At 41.9% G+C, this 17,959-nt stretch overlaps 1 protein-coding gene across 1 annotated transcript in view; it reads left to right on the top strand.

Moving 5' to 3' along the window:
- The window catches only part of MCF2L2 (MCF.2 cell line derived transforming sequence-like 2), a 165,102-nt gene that overhangs the window by 138,637 nt on the left and 8,506 nt on the right, over positions 1-17,959 (top strand). The window contains exons 24-29 of the mRNA XM_067301662.1: positions 86-164; positions 4,628-4,700; positions 7,800-7,909; positions 12,012-12,053; positions 12,721-12,816; positions 16,814-16,903. Coding sequence (XP_067157763.1) covers positions 86-164; positions 4,628-4,700; positions 7,800-7,909; positions 12,012-12,053; positions 12,721-12,816; positions 16,814-16,903 — 490 coding nt within the window. The remainder of the gene's footprint in view (positions 1-85; positions 165-4,627; positions 4,701-7,799; positions 7,910-12,011; positions 12,054-12,720; positions 12,817-16,813; positions 16,904-17,959) is intronic.

Genomic DNA, 17,959 nt, shown 5'->3' with positions numbered 1-17,959 from the left:
GAAAGCAGATGTAGCTTAGGGCAGCCAAGGGACTGGCAGCATGCTTTAACTAGATCTGCTTTACCTTTTTCTCTTGTGTTCTCAGGCATCTTCTGTTGAGCTGAAAAACACATGGATTTCGGAGATTCGCAAAGTCCTGACGGGACAACTGGAAGCATGTAGAGGTAGGACACACAGAGCGTGACCTGATGATGTTGCCTTCCTTCTGTACTTGTGTGTGACAACATGGAGCTGGGATGAGTTACAGGGTAGTCCAGCACTACCAGTGAAAGTAGCACAAACAGATCTACACAAGGATAAGCATACATTCCTGGGTGGTTGCAGCACTGCTGGGATTTATACCCTGTTCTGACCAAAGAAAATCTCTTAGGACTTTAGAAATAGCATAGGGAGTGAAGTAATTATACCATTAACAGTTAGTCCAAGATACAGGATTTTCCTCTGCTCACCCTCTCAAGCTGCAACCCTATGAACACATCCATTTTCATCATCATGAGAGGAAGTAGGGTCCCAGTCTTCACCTGGCATCTTCTCACAAGATCTGACACAAAAGATGACAGTTGTCTTCCACACACGTGGCCAGACACAAGAGTTCTTCCTCTCAGTCTTATTGGTTTTTTTTGCTTTGTGGGTTTCAGGGGATTTGTTTTAAATTCGGTCATCCTCCTTCTATTTTAAATTTGACTTTGAGTCAGTTACCCCATCTCTCTTTCTTAGGTAGCTCCCTGTAATATATGATTTATGGTGTTTCCCTCTCTCACAGAGGTGTAGCCATGAAGATGATTTGTGACATGCTCAACACATGGATGATTGAGGCCCCATAAGTATCTAAAATAATGAGACCCCTTTTTTTATCTAAGGTAAAGAAACCAAGACAGATAGCCAAAATTCAGTTAGGTTATTCTACATACTGAGAGAAAATAGTGATGGAGGCTATCTGAGATACAATTCCCTTTATGAACAAGAATGTGCAGAGTCCAAAAAGGCATATTTCAGGTTCTCTTAGGACAAAAAACAAAGCTGGGCCCACTGCAGACTTTTCCAGGGCCCTGGCATTGCTTCTCCCCTTGAGCTGTGTCTTTTTCATTCTCTGCTTCTCTCATACACACACTTCTCTTCAAAGCAATGCCAGCACAGCCTCTCCACCCACATCCTTAAGATTCCTGAGCAGACTTTGTCCTAGGTGGGAATATGTTCCTATGTTTTAACTTTAGAGGTCATCTTTATCTTAATTGTCTGCTTTATAAAGACACTTAATGAGTTTTTACAACCCCCTTAAATGGAGGGAAACAACTATACATATTAGCCTCAGCAATTTAATCTGGCCCATAACAATATATGTGTACAAAAAGAAATGCTTGTTACTCAGGTCCTTTGCTTCTGTTTTTGTTTTCATCCTTTCTCTTTTCATTTTGAATTTCATTGCAGTCAGTTCCGCAGGAACTGGCTCTCCTGAAGAAAGAATTCAGGTGCTTATTAGCCCAGTTGGAAGACTCAATCTAGGGACTCCATGACATGACTTATAATATTCATTTCTGAAGTGCAAAAGCTGGCTTTCTTAGGCTACCAGAGGAGAAAACTAGTTTTTGGAGAAAATCCATGTGTTTAAGCGTTTAACAGGAAACAGCACTAATGCTCCATGCGTGTGTTTCTGGGCAAAGAAAATGAAGTTTGAATGTCACCTGTATGAGTGTTAGTGAAATCTGTGTAGCACAGGAGATCTGTATCCTGGAGTTACCTTGGATTTTCCAAGGAAGACTATGCTGGAATCAAGACTGAAAGTTTTTGAAAAATGTATATTTTGACATTGTTAATTGTTTTGTTTTAGGATCCTAGGATCCTAGGATAATTCAGCTTGAAAGGAACCTCAGGAGATCATAGTCCAATCTTCCTGCTCAAAGCAGAGTCAGTTGTGACGCTGGACCAGGTTACTCAAGGCTTTATTCGGTCTGGTCTTGAGAACCTCCAAGGATGACTTTAATCCTACTCTATGTGTAAAGTCAAGCTCTCTCACTGTGAATCCAGCAGCACAGCACTCAGAGAGGGCAGAAATTATACCTTATATGTTAATGCAACCCTTCCCATTACCTTTTTCCAAATGATCACATGAATCAAAGCCCTTAGTGAAAGACTGAGAGCAGGAAACAAATGCTTTGTTCAGTGGCTGTAAACAGTTGTTTCTATTTCCAATGACTCACGGAAGAAGAGAGCTCAGTTCCATGTTCATTCCAAAACTGGATATTTCTCAAACTATGCATCATAATGACAGAAGACAGAGGGAAACATTTGTTTGTCTGGGCAGTTTTTAATGACTATTGTTAGGAGTTGCACAGAGGGTTGGAATGTTGGAAGGAACCAGCTGAGATGAGTAAGTGAGCAAAGGACAAAGGAGGTTGCCAAAGGTATGTGATAAATAGCTTAACATATAGGTCATTAGTGTCTAAACACTTGGCATACACACCCCCTGTACAGTGAGCATGGTAGGTTGACAAGGCTGTGGGTAACACCTTGATCTGTACATCCCAAAGAGCGTAATTGTCTCTCTGCTGCAGGCAAAGGAACTAAGGATGCAGTTTAAGGGATTTGTGAAAGGCTGTGAATCAGTTGCCAAAGACAGGAATATAGCTACTGCCGACTCCCCACCTGGAGTGTTCCTTTCTCCCAGCATTCTCACCCACAAAGACTTTGCAGAGATTAATCTTTCAGTGCTGCACCGTCCCTTCGTCTGATTTCCACTCACTGACAGGAGCTTCATCTTCTTCCAAAGTGAAATAGGATCTCAGCAATCTGAGAGTTTGGAAGCAGCTGCTTCCATTACCTCTTCACTTCTTAGTGTCTGACTTTTCTGGCCCTGGAAACCAGTTTGTCAGCATCTTTCCCATCATCTCTCTCCATTCAGCAGTTACTCTGTTGCTACCTTGAAGCTACTCTAAAAGAGTCTGGAGAGTGAGCAAATGGCATCTGAATAACATTTTATTATTGCTGTTTGTCCAGAATGCTGACCAAAAGCATTCTTCAGAAGGATGGGGATGTATTCCACTAGACAGCTGCATATGCAAAAGGACTGAGGCACATGTGTTGCTGAACCCAAGGAAAGCTGTGAGCCACAAAACTTTTATCATGTTCTGGGAAAACAGATATGGCCTTTCTCTAGATCCAAGCTGTGCAAAGAGCTAGGAAGAGGTACAGAAGAAAGAGAAGGCAGCAGGGGAAAGACTCTCTTTTGCACTAAAAAAATTTGGATAGAAGAGCTATTTTGGGTGAGCTGTATTTCCAGCCTTTAAGATGACAGTATGCCTTTCTCTTCATTTTGATTGCAGCAGCAAAATATGAAGTAGACATGTTACAGGATCATGTTGTTCCAAAAATCTAAACTGGTCTCAAGGAGAAAGCCAGGAAGTGGAGATGTGGAACCACAGCAGAAGGGATGAGTGGGGATTAGGGTTCCTCCTCAGGAGAGATTTGAGACAGCAGTTGCTGGAGGAGAGGTCTGGGGGAAGGAACTTTGTGTGCTGTTCAGGTGCAGCTCCTGCTTCAGGAGAAAGCCATGGTGGTGTAAAGAGCTTAAAGGGAGACTTTTAACTGATTCTGTACAACTGGATCATATTGCCTGCAGCACATCCCTTATCCTAAAACCCGGTCCTAATTCAGAAGAGCTTCTCATCCAGTTAAGGGCATCCAAGAACAGTCTCTCTCTGATTTGTCTCAGCAGCTTTCTGGTCTAATTTGGCTGTGCCCAAAAGATGTGATCAGATGAGGTGTGTAGGCAGTGCTGACACCCTGCTTTGAAGTTCTGGCTGTCAGTATGTTGCAGGTGACCCTTTAGTCCTAAATTTGAGTTAACACCCATGAATCTCCCAAGGGAGTCTCTTTCACTGCCCTCAGTGGCCTTTTGCCTTTTGAGTGTCCACTCAAATAGAAAATAGCAGACCCATTTCAGCGTGCTTTGAGGAAGACCTGTTGGGCAGCGGATGGGTCCTAGTGCTTGGCCTGAAAACATGTATTTTATAGCAAAGACTGAAAAGATTGGGTAGAACAACACATAAGTAGTACCATGAGGTAGCTAAGTAAAGCTTAGCTCTAATCTAAATGAGAAAGGGGGGAGAAGTGGGGATCTCCACAGTCACACACCTGTATCATTTGAGATGAGGTGAGGTGAGGTGATCTGTGCTGATAAGAGGGCCTATTTCTCCTTAGCTTCCCTAAGAAATCTGTGCCTGGGTTATCTGTGCTACTGATGATACCCTTGCTATCCACTTAATGAGAATATCCCTTTTAAGAGAACATGCTTCAAGGTCAGGAGAATCTCACTGATTTTCCAGCTTTCCAATGAGAGGGAACACTCTTGGAGATTTTCATTGAAGCTGAACATGTGACAAAGGCAAGGTTTTAAGGGTATTTTGGGTCTGCTCTGGGGTCTGATTTTATTCCTCCAATAGTCAGTGTTAATTCAACAAGTCACTGTTAATTCAACAGCTGCATGTCTTTCTTCCTTTCTTTTCCCTTTATCCTTTTTTCCTTTTTTTCTTTCTTTTTTTTTTCTTTCTTTCTATCTCTCTTCTTTTGGGCAAACAAGGAAACAATTCATACAATTTGAAGCAATTTCTTTTTACTTTCTCTTTAACAGAAGCAAGCCAACTACACCAAAGAATCACCGAGAGTGTATACCACGCACCAATGAATTCCTCCAATATAACCAGGTAACCACAGCTTTCATAGCATATCAGGGCCATGTCTTTGACTTGTCTTCGTGCCTTCGCAATACATAAATTCTTAATGTTCTGTGTTTAGCTTCCTGCATATGAATTGACTCAATTGTCTTCACATACTTTAAAACCATGTAAATGCAGATAAAAGTTTTGCTCATGGGGAAACTCAAAATCACAATGCAGAATGCACTTCAAAGATGATCATTTGGGCTTGCAAGAAAACCACATGCTCCATATTAACTAGAAGTTTAGACAAAATATATTAGCACATTTCCAGGATGTTAAATAGAGATGTCAGCAAATCTTTGTAATGACCCAGTTGCTGGGTGACTTTAATCTGCATTGGCATGACAAAACACTGTAAAAGTTTCGTTGTTACTGTTTTAGCAGGATCAACCAAATCAAGAGATCCCAGGTAATGCAGCCAGCCTTTGAGAGCTGTGCAGCTCTACACGAGAAATTTTAAATAGGTGCAGCACTGTTAATCCTGCACCTTGGGAACAGAAGGAGAAAGTGATTCCAATAAAAGTTGAAATGCAATCATAAAAAGGTTTCAAATCAATCCAGATGTATATCCCTCTTACAATGCTCTTGAAGTGAGAGTTTCCAATGCAGAAATTATAGATAAAAATGACAAGAGTTAATTAACTCCAGGAAGAAAGACCACATGATTAGATACTTATCCTAGAGTGGATTAAGCCAAAGAAAAAATAAAGTGCTTGTTGTCTTTACTGTACAAACTACTCCAGAGAAGGAAAGGTTAGATGCTTCTGCTCCAGATGTTGGTTTATTATAGTAACTGGAAGAATATGGTACGCCGTTCTAAAAGAACAAAGCAGTGGGCTTTCTTGAAGGGAACAAAGCACAATCTGTCCCATTCACTGTTCTAAGCTGAGGCCACCTTGATCCTCTCTAACGTGTGTCTAAGAGAGGAGCAAAGACAGGGGAACTTCAGCATGTGGTGGCTCTACAGCGGCTAAATTTAAATGATGGATCTAGAATTCATCAGACAGTGGAGCCTCTTCTGCAGCCTGTTGTGGGATGCAAAGGTGCTGTTAAGCTGGTGATAGATAGTATAAGCCAAAGAGCAACGAGCATCATCAGTGCTCTGCCAGTGGTTGCAGGCTAATTATGGAGATTTTATCTAACCATTGGAGCACCCTCTTCTGGGTTGCCCATGTATCACAATGACTCTGTTGTTTAACGGGAATTGTCAACCCTGTACTGTGACATTAGGGGAGTCTGTTTGCAGGATATTCCCCTGCCTCCCTGAGCCATATCCGTTTTTATCTGTTATGTGCCATCACAGCACTTCAAGCTGCAATTCCATGAGATAAGGCAAGACTGGGATGATTTGGGGTCGGAGCTGAGGTCTCCAAGGGGCTGTCTTGCAAAAGACACACTTGGAACTGATGTCCTTAATAAAAGTGGATATTGAATGTCACTAAGTCCTGTTCAATCTATTTAAATTTTCTCTCTGTAAATTCTTCCCCCAAGTTTCAGTGTTTAATCCTAGAATGAGACGCACTGTGGTATCTATTGCTGCTGCATCTCTCTCAAGGGATGGCTGCTGCATTTCGGTGATAATGAAATGATCCCTTTGTATTGTTTTCTGATCTATTTAAACATATGAAACTTAAATAGACTATTGTTCTAACTGCTTAACTATCAGCTTTCTTGGAAATGACCGATTCAGTCATACATCCATGTAAAAATATACTGTGCACACAGTCATACATAAAAATTTCAAACACTTGGAGTTTTACTGCAGGTGCTGTTTCAGAGAAGCTGGTGTGGTTTTTTGGTGTCTTACTCACAGCTGTAAATCTTTAACTCTATCAGCTGCATGTTTCACAGTTATCTCAGCCTAGCTAGGAAGGAACAGAGAAAGAAGAATAAGGAAATGTGAGTGTGCTTTGGATTTGTTCCTGTATTTATTTTGTGCCCCCCATTTTGTACCTGATATCAGGCTGCAAAATCACATTTTGATTTAGTGCAGGAGGCAACAGCAATCTGCTTCCATGAGAAGGTTCCATGGGAAGCAGGTCAGAAGTTTAAATACAAAGCAGTTTGTCCCAGCCTGCCTTGCAGTTAGAAATGGTTTTCACAGATCTCTAGTATTCCAAACGTTTTTAAGATTTTAGTGCTATCTTAGGCCTTCCCTTACACCAAGACAGACACCACCAACGTTAAGTATAGAAGTTCATATATTAATTGTAAAGAGCAAGGTAATTGCTGATACATGTTAATAATGAGCAGTTCGGGAAAGAGTATTTCAGAGTATTTCAGTATTTCAGAGTATTTCAGTATTTCAAGCATGGAGATGTAATGAAATGTGTGCCAAGGATAACAGTTCAGTAGTAAAACACCCAAACTAAACTGCCAGTCATTTGGTAAACAACGAGGATGAGAAGATGAGAACAGCTTGCCGCCTCAATGCCCCACAAACCTGGGGCGGGGGATTGATCCCATTACAACTGTGAGGTCTGTACCTGTGCAAATCTGGCAAGAGGGAGCCCCTAGTCTGTGCTTCGATTGCAGATAGGGGTATCCTGCCTGGATTCATATTTTCGAGGAACAGAAGAAACAGAGGTACGGGGATCCTGGGACCAGTGGAACCCATATGTTCCTGTACACATGGTCTGACCTCTAGGTGATCGATACCACCAGTACCCGCTCCTCTCCTGGAGCCACATATACTCATGCTGCAAAGGATGGAAAGCTGGCATCCTCTTTTCTAACGCAGTTTCCCATCCCTTCCTTCCAAATCTGTAGGATTTGCAAGAAGAGCTCTTGCAGACTTGACCAGTTCCTTCCTGCATTTTTCCCTTCTCTTCAACTCAGATGAAGGACTTCAATTACAACATGCTGTGGCAAGAGGCAGGGGCTAGCGTGGCTTCTTCTACCATACATGCCTGCACAGACGCAGACTTTCACCACATAAACAAATTTTAAAACCTGCCCTCTATTCCTGAAATTGAGGCTTCCGCATGTGAGGGTGACAAAGACTGCTTAGTGCTGGTATCTGTCTCAGTGCTCCTTAAGGCATTAAGCAGGAACCTAATTTTTTTGTATTTCTTTTGTCCAAAGGTATAGCAGGAAGTCATCGAGTGTATATGAAAATAAATCTGAGACATCCAGTGTGGAAGCATCTAACAATAAAAACAGGAATTCCAGTCCAAGCACCAGGCAAAAGCGAGGTAGGAATTCTGAGACAGAACTTTTGCTTCCAAAGGGTAATATTTTTATCTTTGCACAATAATTTCTGGAATTTGATGAAGATACTTCAAACGTATATTGTTTAAACCCAACATTAAAAACACAGTCCTAAAAAGCTGAGTGACTGAACTGTGAAACTTGAACACAAAAAAAGTGTTAGCAGTTTAGGAATTTTTAAGTGTCAGTTTTGATGTACTACAGCTGTGTTTAGACAACTTTTGTTCTTTAAAGATAGGATTTTGGGGGTATAGTGTGATTATTTTAACCTTCCATATTCTGGCTAAGTTTTGTTTCTAGCTATATTTAATTCTACAGTTGTTCAAGGAGTGGACTGACAAATTTCCTTGTTTTATGTCAAAGGGATTTTCCCCCCCTCTGTGTATAGATTCCTCTCTAGTGTACCGTAAAAAAAATACACATGCGGTCACTGAAAGTCCCTCTGCTATTTGAAGGCATAAATGCAATAGATACATTTTGTGCAATGTAGGTTAAAGTGAACACTGCAAAGAAACTGGATCTCGTCTGGCGGTAGCAGGAACAGAAAGTATTTCAACAGCAGTTTCTCTTTTGAGTATTATTTTGAAGTGTTAGAGCAAAGACCTTTCTAATAATATAAAACATCAGATTGCAAGGTCTTAAAAAGAAAGAAGAGATGAAGGTCCAATTCAGTCTTAAAATAACAGCAGGTCTATTTATTAATAGAGATGGTCAAAAAACGTGGAAATATTTTTTTCTCTGAAAACAAGGCCATTGGCCAAAGATTTTGCATTGCGGTAAGTTTTCATTCTGGAGAGAAAGCTATGGATTCTTCATGAAAAAAATCCAATTTATTAAGTAAGAAAACTCTTTTGGTAAAAATTTCTTTTTTTAAAAAAGTAACTTTTGTTTTTGACCACTGGAATATGAAAAAAAAAGTCAAAAAGTACTCTTTCATTTTACATTTGCAAACCCTACTTTTAAAAATTTTCCAGGAAAATTATCGGCATTTTTTAACTCATTCAGCTTACACATGAGTGTATGAACTGGGGGTACTGGGTGTTTTGCCAGCAAGCACCCTATATGCTGATTTTCATTCTTCAGTCTTCTGCTTACCCGTGACTATTTCCTCAGGGCTCTCCCTGTCATTCCTTTGCTGCTCACTGCTCAGCTGGGAACCACCTCATCCCCTGTCCTTTTCTGCCATGTGGCTGCTCCTGCAGAGCGGAGCGGTGGGTCAGTTGTCTTTGTGGGATCCGTGGTGGGGCAGGGCATCCCGGGCTGCCAAACACCCTGTGCAGAGGGCCAGCGGAAAAACGCTCCAGCTGGAGATGTCCTCCCTCTAGTTCTTTCCCTACCAGACACCAGAGTCATTAGCTGTGACTCTAGACTGGGTGAATTCACTCATATCTTGAAAATGTACAGTTACATCCTACTTGCGAAGGTGCAGAAGAATCGCGGTGTGGCTTCCTGGGGAGGGCAAGGCTGTGCTAGTCTGCAGTACACGTGCAGCATGGAGTTCAGCGCTCTGTTAAAACTGTCTCTTTTGTGCCACCTACTGACCCCAATACTACCAATTTGTATCTAGTTAAAGTAAATACAGATTATTTTCAGTTATTTTCTTTCTATAGTATAGAGTGCAGGAGCAGCACTATTGGCAAACTACTTCAGCTCCATCATTCTCATGGATTTACAATAAGTGCTTGTGATTATGAGTTATCTACATATAAAGTAGTATTTTGCAAGGGCCTGATCTGTAAATTCACTGACTGAATCCATATGGTAACTGAGTCTCCTGCAATATGGTCACACAGAATTGCTGAGGTTGGAAGGCACTTCTGGAGATCACCTAGTCCAACTCTGCTGCTCAAAGTGGGGTTGCTCAGGGCCCTGTCCAGTCAGGTTTTCATTATCTCCAAGGATGGAGATTCTACAACCTCTCTGGGCAACATATTCCAGTGTTTGACCACCCTCATAGTATTTTTGTATTTTTAAAAGTAATTTCCTGTATATCAGTGTGTGCCCATTGCCTCTCATCCTGTCACCGGGCACCACTGAGAAGAGTCTCGCTCTGACTTATTTACTCTCGCCTGTTAACTATTTATCCACACTGAAAAGATCCCTGCTGAGCCTTTTCTTCTCCAGGTTGAACAATCCCAACTCGCTCAGCCTCTCCTCATATGACAGATGCTCCAGTGCCTTAACCACCTTAGTGGCCCTTTGCTGGACCCAGTCCAGTATGTGGCTGTCTCTCTTGCACTGGGGAGCCTAGCACTGGACCCAGCACTCCAGATGTGTCTCACCAGTGCTGAGGAGAGGGGAAGGATCACCTCCCTCGACCTGCTGGTGACGTTCTTCCTAATGCAGCCCAGGATGCTGTTGGCCTTCTTCACCATGAGGGTGCATTGCTGGCTTATGTTCAACTTGTTGTCCACCAGGACCCCCAGGTCCCTCTCTGCCAAGCTGCTTTCCAGTTGGTCGCCCTGCAGCCTGTACTGGTGCATGGGGTTATTCCTCCCCAGGTGCAGAACTTGGAATTTTGCCTTAGCTGAGCTTCATGAGGTTCCTGTTGGCCCATTTCTCCAGCCTGTCAAGGTACCTCTGAATGGCAGCACAACCCTCTGGTGTATCAGCCACTCCTCCCAAGTCTGTATCATCTGTGAGCTTGCTGAGGGTGCACTTTGTTCCATCATCCATGTAATTAATGAAGATGTTAAAAAGTATTAGCTCCACTATCAATCCCTGGGTATACTACTACTGACTGACCTCCAGCTGGACTTCATGCTGCTGATCTCAAAGCCCAGCTGTTCAGCCAGTTTTCAGTCCACCTCACTGTCCACTTCTCTAGTCCATCCTTTATCAGTTTGTCAGTGAGGATGTTATGGGAGACAGTGTTGAAAGCCTCGCTCAAGTCAAGATAAACAACATCCACTGCTCCCCTTTTGTCCCCCGAGCTAGTCATTTCATCATAGAAGGCTATCAGGTTGGCCAGGCATGATTTCCCCTTTGTTAGTCTATGCTGACTACTCCCAGTCACCTTCTTGTCCTTAAAATGTTTGGAAATGGTTTCCAGGACTATTTGTTACACCTGCAGAACGAAGAGAAAGAGTTGAAACAATTCAGGTGGAGACAACATGTCAAGGTCAGCCCCTAATGAGTGCTTGGTGCTGGGAAGCTATGGGGACTTGTGGTAAAAGCCTAATGCATCCCTCAGTAAAGTGGTACAACTGCATAGCTGAAGAATTAGCGTATAAACCCCTCCCTCCACACAGGCATGTACTTTCCACATGACTCTATGATAATCAAATACTATTGATTTTCCTGCTCTATACAGATGGAAATTGAATATATTTTATATTCGTTTCTGGTTTCTTCATAAGTCAATCCAGTGTGATCCAAGCAGCAGGACAGAGCTAGTCACCAGGCCGACAGTATCTTTACAAACATTGCCTAGCAGTGGGAGCAGTCATGACAGGGAATGGCTCTTGGGCCAGCACGGGCAGTCCAAAAGTCAAACGCTTCCCAGTGCACCTGTGCATAGCCCTGCAGCTGAAACTGCAGTGGGTATCACTTGATCACCAGATGCTTTTGCCTGACCCCAAACTGGCATCAGGCCCCAGGATGGAAGGAGCTGAACTGCTCTGACATATTGCTTTTGAATTGTTCATATCTGTTAATCTCACACCCACCTATACACTCAGGCACCTTGGATCATCTCTCTCCTGGAATATCTTGGCTGCAAGTCAAGAAGCTTTCTTTGGAAGCACAGCATGTCTGTGTGTCACTCGTCAGTCAGTTTGAATTCATTGTCTCTCCATGTTTCCTTTGTATTTCTGGTCTTCATTTGTGTCTCTAATGATTAGTACTCGGCAGCGTATGAAATAAAGAGGAGGAATAAGCTAGTGGTTAAAACCCATGGCACAGAATCAGGCAGGCCGACACATGGCTTCTCTCCTGGTCCTTTGCCATGAACCTTTCCTGTGTTGCCTGTTCACTGCAAAGAAAGTGGCAGATGCATAATTTGGCAGGAGCGCATGGATCTAGGGGGGTGGATTTTGGTCCATCCCTGTCTTGCAATGTGAGTAACTGCATATCTTTGAAACTCAGAGTCTCGGGACCTAGATCCATCTGTGACTTATCCCTGTGAATGTGATTGTCAGGCGGCATGGCTGGCTTTTTCACTTAGGAGACCGGCATGTAAGCTTTGCTGGCATGGCACTCCTTACATCGCAGCTAACCACAAGAGAGAGTGCATGACTATGTGCCAGCTTTGGAGGCTGTTAGAAAGACTTCAGCAGGTAAGGCTCAGAGCTGACCATGTTAGACTCTGCAGTGTGAGTACTGGAGAGCAGAAGTGTGATGGCTCACAACGCTTGCTTGTTGTATGTCTCCTGCACTGCAAGGCTGCTTCTCTTATTTCTCACTACGGCCTTGCTCTTCCAATCACAATGACATGTTTTCATAGTAAAAGGCACTAGATCCTTTTTAATGAGCTTGCTGCTAAACTGTATTTTCCTTTGATGAGAGCTACATCCCTTCACCTAGATTTTTTTGGGTTACTTTTTTTTTTTTTTTTTCTCCATTGAAACTCAGTGAGCCAAATTCAGCCGAGGGGCTCTGTTTGGCTCAGCTAGTTTAACTGCCCTGACCTCATGTCACCTTCTTAATTGATTAGCTCTTGCTCAGGCTTGAACTGAATCAAAATTTTTTATTTATTTATTTTTAGTTGTCATTCAGTGTTAACCTTTCCTTTCCCATAAGCTGAAAGGCTGACCCTTCCTTCCTTATTTCTCTTCCCTCTCCCTCTCTCTCCTAGTTGATGCTTCCACCAGCCTTAACCTTGAGCGCACAGCGCTTGCTAGAAAGCGATTCACATTGCAAGGTCTTTCCAACCGCAGAGCTCCTCCCAAAGGTAAAATCACCACATGCAGCATTTGGTCTCTGGCCATCTGTCTCCTGCACTCCCACAATGTTTGCTCCATCCCATAGTGCCATCCATCACTATTTCCTAAAGTGCTGCTGCATCCCACCAAAATGTGCCTGTCTGATACACACATATGGCTCCTGTTCTCAAAGACCCTGTTACCAAAAATTGCTCCCACAGCAGTGTTGGCAAGGCAACCTTTGAGTTGACTGGTTGTCTCTTTTACTGGGGTACAAAGTGCAAGTAATTTTTGTTTCCAGTTTCTCTCAAAGGCCAAAGTGTGAAGACTTTTTAAACCACCACAACACCTAACTTCTTTCAGCAGTTTGCTGGCTTGAAGGGAAGAGTATCCTCTCTGTGCTGTGCTACACTGGGTTTTGATGTGTTATATTGTTCATTGGTTGCATCTCTTGGGTTTATTAAACGTCGCTCGGCCATTAAAGAACCATGCCCTAATGATTACACTGGGCAACTGGGATTCAGAAGATTTGGGGTTTATTGCCATTTATTCCCTAATTAGGTTATGTGACTGTACACAGGCAACTTCAGCTCTGTTTTTCCATCTGTAAAATGGTATATTCTGAGTCTTCATGCATATATGTTTAGAAAACACTTAATATCCATGAGTAGAAAGCATTGCATGTTCCTGTGATGGCTGTACTAGGAAGAGACTTTAGAGGAAAGAAAGAAATGCAAATGTAAATGAAATTGAACAATTATATTCACAATCAGATAACATAATTATTCATGTTGTTATTACTATTTTTTGCTTTTCTTCTGTTCTGATAAATGATGTTTTTTTCTATGAGACGAAAGGTTAGTGTGCAATGATGGGGAGGTTAAGCATCAAGAAGAAACAAGGCCACAGAAGCATTGAATTACAATGTTATTAAGTAGATGAGAACATACCAAGAGCCAGAGCAGCCCTAAGATTCTGGCTGCAAGGCTAAGGCTGTACTTGGTAGAAAGATCCAAGATGGACAAGTTAATTCAAAGGCCTAAATACAAAATAGGGAGTGTTTTTTGGATTCTGTGATTTGGTGAAATCAATTACAATATACAGATTTCTTGCAGATTTCAGAAATGCAGGATAATGCTGTAGCTCGGAGGAGTTTGGATCTGCAGTTTTGGTTTGGCCCTCCTCTCTTATATATGAATTTGTCTTGTCTTGTTAGATGTGTTTCCTTTAACTCAGTCATTCCATGTTCTGCATAGCAAAGCATAGTTCAGAAGAGTTCATACCCTCTAAGCCGTAGGCACTCTCAGCTCAAAGACTTGCAGGAACTGGTTGTGACTTAAGATTCCTTTAACGTATCTCTATTATGCGATGTCCCGTGTTTGCTCATTCCACTTGTGCTGTTCCGTTATTGGTCTGGTCTGGCCTAGAGGAAACCCAGCTTGGAAACTGCAGTCTGCAAATAGGCTGGATGATTTGCAGAGCGTGGTCATTTCTGTAGGCTGTGATGACGCCTAACTGTGTTAGCACTACGTGGATTGGCTTATTAAGGAAGACAAGAAGCTGTGAGAGGGTCAGAGGGAAGTTACTGCAGTAGCCTTGTCCTGCTCCTGTCCCTTTTGTCTAAGGATCCATTACTGGCCATGGCAGGAGATGGCATACTGAGCTGAATCCACTTCGGTCTGACCTGGTGTGCCTGGTCATGTTCAGACCACATAAAAGGGAGGGAAACCAAGACTGCCTGATAGATCCCAGCTGGCAGTGGAGGGTGGGTGCTGAAACCATTGCTGAACTTTCTCACCAGGCTGGACATCGCAGGGAAGAAAACACTGTCTAGAAGCACCTTGGTGTTTTGGCCAAAGAGAGGCTGATGTCTGGAGGAGAAACTTCATCATCCTGCACTCCATTAATGTGGAGATCCCCAAGGCAGCAGCACCAGACCTGGCACCAGATGTGGCAGCCTGTGCCCATAGCTCTCTACATCTCTCCTCTTGGCTTCTGCTGCAATAGCTGTCCTGTTTTGAGGAGCCAAGTCCATATTCCTTGGAGCTGACGCAGGGTCTCTAAGAGCTGCAGGGAACTGCACAATGCGGTGTAGATATAGCCCAATGCCACAATTAGAAAGTCAAATTTTCTTTGCATATTAATAAGAGTAGTTACAGCAGCATAAATGTGGAATAATAATTCCATTGTAATTGTCACTGAGGGCAGAATTTAGCCTCTCATTTTTCTTCAGCTTTTTAGGAGCTGTGAATACAGACATACTTGAATATATGCACTTTTATGAGTAAATTAATAAGGAAGTACATGAAGTAGTCACAGAATTTACTGTCATTTTACAGAGGCAACAGTAGCCAACCTACCGTTAAAATTGCACTGAGATTTTTAGGGACCAAGGTTTCCTGATGTTTTGGTATAATAAGACATAATAGAAATTGCAGTCCAACCAGTCATGGTCATTTCTGCTCTACTGGAAACATACAGCTAAAGTGATGTTTCCTAGGTAGAAATAAGGAATAAACAAAGTGAAGGGAAAATTTGTGTGTCTTAACACTGAAATAGGGAAATGTGAAGGTTAGGAGTAGGAAAGAGACTTTTAAGATCCCTGACAAATCTTCACAGTAGTATAGTTTAAAAGTTTAAAATCACCTAAAATTTATTTTACTCCAGTGCTATATGGCCAAAAAAAAAAAAAGAGAAAGAGAGAAAGAGAGTGAGAAAAAGATAGAGATAGCAAGAGAAAGGAGACACGTGGAATGGAAAGGTCTCTCTGAATCACAGTCACCAGCTAGGAACGTCTGGGCTAAGATTCAGCAAAGCATATAAGCATGCGCTACAAAGAGCTTTGTGTGACATAAATCTTCATCTACCCCAGGAAGATTTTCAATGAAAACAGAAACATTTAATTTTAACCTAATTATATCTTTGATTTTTTTTTTAAACAAAATCTGAAAATAGCAAACAGGTTTTGACAAATCTAAAAAACTTCAACAGAATATTTTAAGCCAATTCTAATACCATTTTCCAGTGAGTTGTGTCCTGGTAGAGTTAAGTGTTCAAGTATCTTACTGAAACTGAGATATTAAGCATATGAATAGCTTTACTCATGTCTCAGTGAAAAAAATCTCATGAGTAAAGCAGCATGTATGCTTGGAGGGTTTGCAGCAGCAGAGACTAAAATTTAATCCTGAAATATTTGTAAGTGAGCAACTTTTTCTCCCAAGTGGTTCTGCTGTAGTTGGCAGGTGCAAGAAGCATCCAGATGTGCCTGTATATGTGCACACAGAATCTCTTAGGAGCTGCTTAATGACCTCTACGTGTTTTGAAACATCTTGTGCTCTCTGAAGCTAGCAGCTACTTTACACCTTTGATCAGTTTATGAAATATTTTGAGTAAAAAATGCTACTCACAACTCACAGTGAAATGTAAGGAAGTTATGCCTTCGTTCCTGAACTGACTTTGAGAAAAGGCGTGATCCTAACTAGAATAAACCAAAAACACTCTGTTGCCTTCACTTTCTCCAAGCTGATTTACACTGGTTAAGATGGAGGCTCAGAGAATGTTTTAGGGCGTTCACATAGTTAACTTCCAGAAATGACAAAAATGAACTCTTACCCATAAATGTTTGTTTTTCAGTGTATTTCAGGTCAGTCATCACAGAACAAACAGTTCAGCATCTTTAAAATAATCCAGCCCTCATCTGTAGACACACATCATTCTAATCATCATGCTCATACCTGTTTGTTTTGTAGCTGTGCTTAGATTAGCTGGTTGCTAAAATATTAACCAGCACAAGTTTCACTTTTGCAGTATTAAGATTGGTGCAATTGCAAGTGCTTTGAAAATGCATTTATTTGAGTATTTTCTATGCTTTTCACTCTGTTGGGGATTTCTTTCCTGGCTGTTTTAAGGGAGCAACCTGGCTTTTATTTGCCCTTTTCCAACTGCTGCTTTGCTTTGGACATCTTGAACCCTCAGTGCTTATTAACCTCTAATCCTACCCTGCATTGCATCTGTCTGTTCTCCCAGATCCAGAATCTAAGGAAAGAGAAGTTACCCGTCGCTTTTCCCTAGCCTCCTCCATCAGCACCACAGTTAATGCATCTGCTGTGACCAAAGGTACCGTCATGCTGCTTGCTTAGCTACCCTTTTCCCTTCCTGCTGACAGATGCATTTACTGCCAAACGCTGTTAACAGAGTGTGTTCATCAGACTCAATTTTTATAAATGAAGGAGGTTCCAGTAGGAAAAGAGTCAGGACCAGAGTGTATAAAACCTGTGGGGAGACAGGCCAAGACATTTTGAATGTACACTGAGGTGTGCTGCAAGCATATATAATGACTCTACTCAGTTTCTCCATAATAAGCTTCAAAGAGTGGTGCTGGTTTCCATGGAAATTGGATTAATTTTTGGCTGATGTGGGGTTAAGTTCCCAGCTTCTCCCTGGGATTGGATTCACTGAAATTCAATAGAAATTATTTCTCCATTTCCTTGAAGCTGTTTAGAAATTTTGCTTTTAAGGACAGAATCTTCTCATTGCCTAGTAGATATCAGGTAAGAAAGCCAGAAATAAGCCAAAAATAGAGTAGCAATAGGTGGCATTTTAAGCATATTTACCATAATCACAGTTATGATTAGCAATAATGATTGAAAGGAAGTTTTCAGAAGTGCTTAAGGCAGATAGGTGCCCAGAAGGCATTGACTTCTACATATTTCTTCTGGGAACTTGTAGAAGTTTTATTCCTGAGCCGTAAATATTTTGGGAAAAGGCACTACTACAAAAATTATTTTAAGTTATTACACTACTGCCTACATCTAATCTCGAGAGCAACCTATGCATTTTGGCAAGTTGGTAGTGTTGAAAATCAGTGGGATTTTAGGAACCTATGCCTACAAGTCAAAGTTGTTTTTGAAAATGGAAGGTACTGTCTTTTGGCACTTCCTGGAACAAAGCAGAGGAACTGATTTGCAAGTTTAAGATTTGCAGGGCAATTCATAAACCAAAATAGAATGGGGGAAAAAGGCTAAATTCATTTGTACAAAAAACTTTGCTACACCTTTGTCAGGAAGAAGGCTGCACAGTACTTGATGCAGTATGTTCTAAATAGCTGTGAAGGACATGAATCCGGTCCTTGACTGTGCAATGAAATGACAGGTATCTGAAAGGACTGACTTC

Source organism: Apteryx mantelli, chromosome 9, assembly GCF_036417845.1.
Source record: "Apteryx mantelli isolate bAptMan1 chromosome 9, bAptMan1.hap1, whole genome shotgun sequence".
Taxonomy (NCBI): Eukaryota; Metazoa; Chordata; class Aves; order Apterygiformes; family Apterygidae; genus Apteryx; species Apteryx mantelli.
The sequence above is the reverse complement of the archived record's forward strand: the minus strand, read 5'-3'. Positions and strand labels throughout refer to the sequence as shown.